This window comes from Capricornis sumatraensis, chromosome 11, assembly GCF_032405125.1.
Source record: "Capricornis sumatraensis isolate serow.1 chromosome 11, serow.2, whole genome shotgun sequence".
NCBI lineage: Eukaryota > Metazoa > Chordata > Mammalia > Artiodactyla > Bovidae > Capricornis > Capricornis sumatraensis.
The window spans coordinates 10389156-10398283 of NC_091079.1; the positions used below are offsets into that span (position 1 = coordinate 10389156).

At 37.6% G+C, this 9128-nt stretch overlaps 1 protein-coding gene across 7 annotated transcripts in view; it reads right to left on the minus strand.

Annotated features, from left to right (window-relative positions):
* Positions 1 to 2745, minus strand: part of FAM135A (family with sequence similarity 135 member A) — a 132788-nt gene extending 130043 nt beyond the window's left edge. For all 7 annotated transcript variants that reach the window (XM_068983393.1, XM_068983395.1, XM_068983392.1 and 4 more), the window contains exon 1: positions 2669 to 2745. In XM_068983393.1, the coding sequence (XP_068839494.1) occupies positions 2669 to 2745 (77 nt within the window). The remainder of the gene's footprint in view (positions 1 to 2668) is intronic.
* Between the last annotated feature and the right edge of the window lie 6383 nt (positions 2746 to 9128).

Sequence of the window (9128 nt, forward strand, 5' to 3'; positions counted from 1 at the left end):
TCTGCAATATCCTCCACATGGAATCAGTCATTAAATCCTACTCTTAATAACCTCATAGCTCAGGTGGTAAAGAATCCGTCTGCAATGCAGAAGACCCCGGTTTGATTCCTGGGTCAGGAAGATCCACTGGAGAAGGGATAGGCTACCCACTCCAGTATTCTTGGCTTTCCCTGGTGGCTCAACTGGTAAAGAATCCACCTGCAAGGCAAGAGATCTGGGTTTGATCCCTGAGTTGGGAAGATCTCCTGGAGAAGGGAAAGGCTACCCACTCCATTCTGGCTTGGAGAATTCTATGGACTGCGTAGTCCATGGAGTGACAAAGAGTCAGACACAACTGAGCAACTTTCACTTTCACTTAATAACCTCAAAAGGTCTCACAGAAATCAATAACAATTCCAAAAAAACATTAAAGTGTGTGGGAGACTGACTTTTAAAGGTCCTCAATTTTTTTTTCACCCATCCTCGTTTCCATGCCTCTCACAGTAAGATTCTCAACAACAAGTGGGTTGGAGGTCCCCATCCCTTTGGGCTGGCCTGACCACTTGTTTTAGGCAGTATGCTGTGGCAGAGAAGACAGTGAGCTAGTGCCAAGCCTAGGTCTTTTTGTAAGGTTTCTCTGTCTCTCTGGACTCCTGCCTCCTCCGTGAGAACAACACTGCAGGATGACAGGTGACAGAACAGAGCTGAGTGCACCCAGGTGAGTCCGTTCTATACCACACAGCTCCCTGCCAGCCGACTGCGAGTGAGCCCAGCCAACCCAGATTAGCACAACCATCCAGCTGGTCCACAGATCTGTGAACTGAAATAAATGTTTACCGTTGTGATGCCACTGAGGCTTTGGGTTGTTAGCTGCATTACTGTGGTAATAAATAACTAATACAGAAATTGGTACTAATAAAAACAAAATACATGTCATTGACTTTGGGACCAAAATAGTAGTTACAGTTACAAAGGCAAGAAAAATAATGAGGAAACTATATGAGACTTAAAAAAACAGTGACCCATGTTTTGCAGTGATAAATTTTTGGTGACTATGCTTTCGAACAATAACTTAAAAGAAGTTAGACTGTATCTAAAAGAAACTTTTTGGCTTGAGCAAGTTAATTTTCTGGCAGAATGCTGAAAATGTCACTTGGTTGCTCTGAGCCAAGTACAGTAAGGTTCTGCAAGAAAGAGATGAGCTAAAGAAACACCTGGTCATTTTATAAGCTGAATCTAGAGAAAACAGAGAGGAATCAAGACTTCCTGGTTTGGAAAATAAAACTTCATACAAAGATCTAAGCAAGGGTGTGGCTGTAAATCCCTTTCTTAAGATCTCCAAAAGAGCTAAGGGCAGTGTCTAAGTAGACATTTTCAGCCTGACAAAGGGCTTTCAGGAAGTTCAAATGCAGGATCCCACAGAATTCTGATCTCCACACAGTAGTGATTCATCTAGAGAGCAGTCATGTCTCACTAAACAACTGTGGGTATGGGTTTCAGAGCATGGAATCAACCATACCAGACATGCAGAATTCCCATCAAGTTTTACAGAGGTTTCACTGGCCAAAGAGCCCCCAGCCCAGCCCTGGGAAGGCTCTGTGTCAGTGCGGGTCCCTGCACCTTCTGGTTGCTCTCCTGGATGGCCCCTCTGCCAGGGGGGCAACCCAGGCTGTTCTGCTGATGGGTGAGAGACCATGTGGAGCAGAGCACAGCTGTTTTTGTTTTTTCAACAAGATGGCAAAGCCGAATAAACAATCAACAATAGGATTATTTCTTTCATCATCTCCCCAGTCATGGCCCCACCAATACCATCCCCAGCGTAGAGACTCAGGTTTATGTCCTGAGATATTATGAGCCCCTCTACCCTGTCCCTGGGCCTCTGTTTCTTCTGCCGGACCATCCATTCAGTATCATCATGCTCTCCATATGCCAGGAAGTACTAATTGTAATAATGGTGACCATGTCATCCGTTCTTGGAAACCACCAGTGGCTACCCCAATCCCTAGTATCAACTCTTCTCCAGACAACAAAAGCCCTTCACAAACATAACCTCTCCTCTGCTGTCTTTTCTTCTGCAATTCTACCAGAAAATATCCAGCCTCTTAGGACTCTAAAATAACATGCTCATTCTTGTTTCCAAGACTGGATTCACGATGTTTTCTCCCACCGAGAGGGTCTTTCACCTTATCCTCTCCTCATCACTGTTATCCATGCTTTGACCCTATCTCCCTGTCATGGGCCTTTCCTGATATGCTAGCCCAGAAAGAGGTCTTTTGCTTCTGATTCCTAGAGCACTTTCTATATATACTTTTTAAAGAGTCATCATTTTGTATTCCTACTAAGCTATTTTGTGTATGTATATTGTGTGTATATATTCCGCTTTTTTGAAAGCCCACACACTGTCATCTTTTAAAAAAGCAGAAATGAAATCTTTCTTATCAATTTTCAGTGAAGTCCTCGCAATGTCAGTACAAATTCATAAACATAAGTTAAATATATCCAGAATCTTCATTAAATCCATAGGAATAATACTCATTTATGTAGAAATAACATTTCACCAAGAAAATCCTTGAACATAGCTCATTGTTTTCTTTATATATGCTCAAACAAAAGTATGTACTTAAATTTAAATGAAAACTGTACAATTTATCTTATGCAAAATACATAATTTTCACATTAAAATACAAACCCTCTCTGAAATAAATCCACATTGTAGAACTTGTTTAGCTCCACGGAGAATTCTACCATTGCTTGAACTTCAGTCATTTTTAGTTTATACTCAGAAGACAAATCTGGTAACAGCACCTTGGTTAAAGTAGGGGGAAAAAAATCATGAGAAGCACAAAAAAATGCCAACTTACAAAATCACTAACATTAAACATATTTCAGAGTATGATACACAGGCAGGAAATAAATATGAAGACAATTCATTTAGTGCTCCTAACTTAGCATGATCTGACTGTACAGAACCAGAATCTATACATATGTACTCACTATACATATGTACTAAGGAAATACTAAACAGCACTACCCTAGAAGATCTGCCCTGTTTGAATGCTTTTCTAAGATTTGTTTCTCTTTGTGACAACTATGTGATAATAAATAATACAGCAAATTGTTAAAAGTAACTCTGGACTTTATCATAGGTAAAAGGTAACTTTTTAAGAGAAAAATTAAGTTACCTAATTATTCTCTTCTAGTTCTACACTGCACCTCACATAAAGGCAACTCAGAGTCAAAAAAAGAATTGGCATTCTTTAATTTCCATTTAAACTTATGAAGCCTTTTCTCTGTCAGGTGAAGTTCTTAAATGACTGCTCATTTTTTAATTAAAAACAATTTTCCCCTCATTACAAAAGTCTAAAGTGTTCATTTTCAAGAGGTCAAAAGAGAGAGACAAGCAAAAAAGAAAACATTTATAATTCTATCCATTGAAATACATACTTGGTATATATTCTTTATATGTGTGTATATTTGTACAATTTCTATAAAAGTAGGATCAAATTATGTATACATTTAATTTAATCTGCTTATTTCATTTATTTTTACCAATATCTATGTTAATAACTATTATACTGTGATATTATAATTTAAACAATCTCCTATTGTTAGGTTTCAATAGTTTCCATCTTCACACCATTTCAAAAAGCATCACTGCAATCATCCTTACCAATAATACATACTTTAAAAAGCAATTTGCTGTAGTAAGAAAGTGTTGAAAGACAGTTCTGAGAGTCCTTATGTTTCTGCACGTCTTGCAAGCAGAGACACTGACTGCCTTTATTTCAGACTATTTTTCAAGGACACATGTTTAGCAGAGCATCAGGAATCAGGGACAGTGTCTCATACTGGAGTTAAGGGCAAATCTTTTTACTGTCCCGTGTGATAAAGTCTCCTCTGAGGCATAAATCAGCAGGCTCACTGTCCCTCACGAAAGATTCAGGTACCTCAGCTCAGGCGTCCTATCATGTAACACAAACTACTCTTATGCAGGCTGCCTCGTACTCCAGCCACTGCTACTGCCCCGCATACAAACTGTCCTTTTCTCTGACCCAGGAGGAGTCTTGAGTCTTCTGCTGACATCCGTGGTGCTTGGGAAGGCTAACTTGTTATTTGCAGGTGGGATAATATTGACCCTTCGCATTTCTTAAAACAGTTCTTCATCGAAATCTAGCAAATATTTTGATCTGTTATGAATTAATGCAAAAGAAATGCCATAGTCTTACCTCTGCTGATCAAAACTTCATTTTATTATCATTAAATAACCAATGCTGCACTTCCAGTTAGTGATTCTTGCTAAAATAATAGTGTTCCCCCTATGAGAAAGAAAAAATAACATCTCAAACAAAATAGGCATGCAAATGTCCATTTTAAGGAAACCTATGCTTTCTTAGTTACTCAGTACTTTCAATTTATCCAAAAGATCCATATCCTCCATAATGCTTAGGAATAAGGGTTAGAGATTTGTTTTCATTCAGTTTCACACATCAATAGTAACTATTATCTTTGTTATGATTCACTTGTGTACACTTCAAAGTACAATAATAAATAGAGGAGTATTTTCTTAGTTCAGTGGTTCAGAAACAATCCTCATGAATACCCAAAACAGTATAAGCTTTTCACTTTTTTAAGAATTTTCTGTTTATTTATTATTTTTGGCTGTGCTGGGTCTTTGCTGCTGTGCGTAGGCTGTCTCTAGTTGCGGCAAGTGAGAGCTACTCTCTAGTTGCAGTGCACGGGCTTCTCACTGTGGTGGCTTCTCTCACTGTGGAGCACAGGCTCTAGGCATGTGGGCTCAGCAGTTTTCACACATGGCTTAGCTGCCCCACGGCATGTGGAACCTTCCTGGACCAGGAACCGAGCCTGTGTCCCCTGCACTGGCAGGTGGATTCCCAACCACTGGAACCACCAAGGAAGTCCTAAGCTTATCAATTTTTAAGATGTAGAACTCATCATTTTAAAATATGTCATTCCCTTGGAAGAAGAAATGATTTCTGAAACTTCACACACAGATAAATAGATACGAAACGAATGTGTATATACATACACACATATGCTATGAGCTATTTAAAATATTTTGACGAAAAAGGTGCCTGGATACACTGTGGATAGTTTTTTTCACTCCAAATATTTATTGCTTAAATTTTAAAAAAGTCTTTTGCCTTTGGTATAATTATTTTAGGTACTAAAAATGTTAGAATGAAGACCACATTCACACTTCTTCACAGATTTTTTTCTTTCCATCATGTATATATAGACTTAACCACCTTCCTTAATTGTTAAAGCTTAATAATCACATCAAAAGATTTTTACAGTAACTATTTGTAAGGAGATCAAAATGATACTGCCTTTATACATTTCCTGTTCATGGAAGTAGTCTCTTCTCTAAGACAGCTTCTCCTGTACATGTATTCTTGTGTTCTAGCCCTGACTGTGTGTCAAGTTTGGTTAGGTCTCTATGCCTTAACTTACTCAGAAATAAAATAGGTATTCATTCATTCATTCATTCATTCATTTACTAAACACTTACTATAAGCTAGCAAATGCAAGAGGTCAAGGCCCAGGTAAGTTCCCGACACCTCAAAAAGCTCACTAGCCACCAGGAAGAGATTAATATAGATTAAGTACAGCACAATGACTAAAACAAGGCTTAGGATCTTAGTCCAAATCCAACATTTTGGTAGTTTACCTCTCACGTCTTCATTTCCTTCATGGAACATAGCATCTCTACCACCTCTATCAGTAGGCCTGTTACCTGAGGAAGAAATATATTTTTTTCCTCATTTAAGCTATTTCACTTTTGTATCCCTTTACAGCAGCCTTTTCTTCAATACAGAAATTAATACCAGAATTAGAGAACTGTCATAACAAAATGTGGCACTGGCTAAGTCCTGGGTAGCAGGCAACAGAGTAACACACAGAACTATTAAGAAAATAATGGTGACCCTGGTTATATTGGAGCAAAACATGCCAGAAACTGTTGCCGACAGTAACTTATAGAACGTGGTGCCCATAAAAACCTGAGAACTTCAAGGTAAGAATATGAAAAGAACCACAACGTTCATGTGTGCCAGTGGTTCTTTGCTGCCTTTACTCAGGCAAGAACTGGCCAGTTGGCAATGAAAGATGGAAAGAAATAGAGTAGAAATGGGTCCCTGTACTCAACTCCTTCAATATTTGCATTATCAGGAGATAAGATTCCCAAAGACTTCTATTAAGACATTTTTTCAAAACAAACTTTTTATTGAAGTACAGTTGATTTAAAATGTATTCATTTCAGGTATACAGCAAAGTGATTCAATTACACATATATTCCTTTTCAGACTCTTTTCCATTATAATTCCTTACAAGATACTGAATCTAGTTCCTTGTGCTATACAATAGGTCCTTGTTACTTATTTTATACATAGTGGTTTTTATATATCCTATCCCAATCTCCTAATTTATTCCTTTCTCCCCAACATTTCCCCTTTGGTAATGATAAATTTGTTTTCTATGTGAGTCTATTTTTGTTTTGTGAATAAGTTCATTTGTATTTTTTCTTTTTTAGATTCCACATATAAGAGATACCATATGATTATCTGTCTTCCTCTATCTGACTTACTTCACTTAATATGATAATCTCTAGGTCCACCCATGTCTGCAAATGGCATTATTTCATTATTTTTTATGGCATCACCAAGTCAATGGACATTAATTTGGGTAAACTCTGGGAATCAGTGATCAACAGGGAGGCCTGGTGTGCTGCAGTCCATGGGGTCACAGAGTTGGACACGACTGAGTGACTGAACTGAACTGCATATGCCAATGTATATATGTACCACATATTTATCCATTTATCTGTTGATGAACATTTAGGTTGCTTCCATGTCTTGACTACCATAAACAGTGCTGCTATGAACAGTGAGTTGCAGGCATCTTTTCAAATTAAGAGTTTTCATCTTTTCCAGATGTATGTGCAGAAGTGGGACTGCTGGATCATATGATAACTCTATTATTTTTAAGGAAACTACATACTGTTCTCTATAGTGGCTGTACCAATTTACATTCGCACCAACACTGTAGAAGGGTTCCCTCTAATCCATGCCCTTGCAAACATTCACTGATGATGGCCATTCTGACTGGTGTGAGACAATACCTCACTGTAGCTTCTTTCTATTTTTTATTGAAGTATAGTTGATTTACAACATTGTGTTAACTTCTATGGTATAGTAAAGTGACTCAGTTATACACACATATATCCACTGTTTTTCATTATGATTTATCGCAAGATAATGAGTATTATTTGTACCCTATGCCATACAGCAGGACCTTGTTGTTTCTCTACCCTATAAGTAATCGCTTGTATCTACTAACCCCAAACTCCCAGTTCATCCTTCCCCAAACCCTCCCACTTGGTACACAAATCTGTTCTAAATGTCTCTAGAAAAGTTTAATTTTAAATTCCACATATAAGTGATACCATATGGTACCTGTCTTTCTCTGACATACTTCACTTAGTATGGTAATCTCTAGTTGCATCTATGTTGCTGTAAATGGCCTTACTTCATTCCTTCTTATGCTGAGCAGTATGTCATCATATATATATGCATATGTATAACACACATATATATATATATATTAATATACACACACATACCACATCTTCACCATTCATTCATCTGTCGATGGACATTTAGGTTATTTCCATGTCTTGACTATTGTAAACAGTGCTGCTACAGAACATAAAGATGCATGTATCTTTTTGAATTATAGTTTTGTCTGGATATATAGCCCAGGAGTGAGATTACTGGATCATATGCTGCTACTGCTAAGTCACTTCAGTCGTGTCTGACTCTGTGCAACCCCATAGACAGCAGCCCACCAGGCTCCTCCGTCCCTGGGATTCTCCAGGCAAGAACACTGGAGTGGGTTGCCATTTCTTTCTCCAATGTATGAAAGTGAAAAGTGAAAGTGAAGCCGCTCAGTCGTGTCCGACTTGTAGCGACCCCATGGACTGCAGCCTACCAGGCTCCTCTGCCCATGGGGTTTTCCAGGCAAGAGTACTGGGGTGGGTTGCCATTGCCTAGCAATTCTATTTTTAGTTTTCTGGGGAACCTCCAGCCTGTTTTTCATAATTGCTGCACTAAGTTACCAATCAGTGGGAATGCTTTCTCCACATCCTCTCTAGCATTTGTTATTTGTAAACTTTTTAATGATGGTCATTCTCATCAGTATGCAGTGGTATTTCATTGAGGTTTTGCTTTTCATTTCTCTAATGGCTGACAATGTTAAGCATCTTTTCATTTGCCTATTGGCCACCTGCATGGCTCCTTTGGAGAAATGTCTATTTAGGTCTTCTGCCTGTTTTTTGATTTTTTTTTTTTTTTGGCTGTATCATATGAGTTGTTTGTATATTTTGGAAATTAGGCCCTTGTCAGTTGCATCATTCGCAAATATTTTCTCTCATTTTGTAGTTAAATCTTCATTTTTTTATGGTTTCCTTTGCTGTGTAAGTTTATAAGTTTGATTAGGTTCCATTTGTTTATTTTTGATTTATTAGAGTGTTTCGTCTGTTTTACTCTAGGAGTTTTATAGTATCTAAACTTACATTTAGGTCTTTAATCCATTTTGAGTCTATTTTTGTATATGGAGTTAGAGAATGCTGCAATTTCATTTTTTTACATGCAATTGCTCAGTTTTCTCAGCATACTTATTGAAGAGACTGTTTTTTCTCCTCTGTATATTCTTCTTCCTTTGTCACTGATTAATTGACATAAGAGTAAGGGTTTATGTATAGGTTTTCTATTCTCTTTCATCAATCTATATGTCTGTTTTGCTGCCAGTACCATACTGTTTTGATTATTGTAGCTTTGTAGTATAGTCTGAAGTCAAGGAGTATGATTCCTCCAGCTCTGCTCTTTTTTCTCAAGATTTTTTTGGATATTTGAGGTCTTTTGTATTTCCATACACATCTTAAAATTTATGTTCTAGAAAACCCTAACAATGCTACCAGTAAAGGAATTCATCAATGAATTCAGTAAAGTTGCAGGGTACTAAATTAATATACAGAAATCTGTTGCTATTTCTATAGACAAAAGTGAACTATCAGAAAGGAACAATCCCATTTATCATTGCATCAAAAAGAATAAAATACCAAGGAATAAACC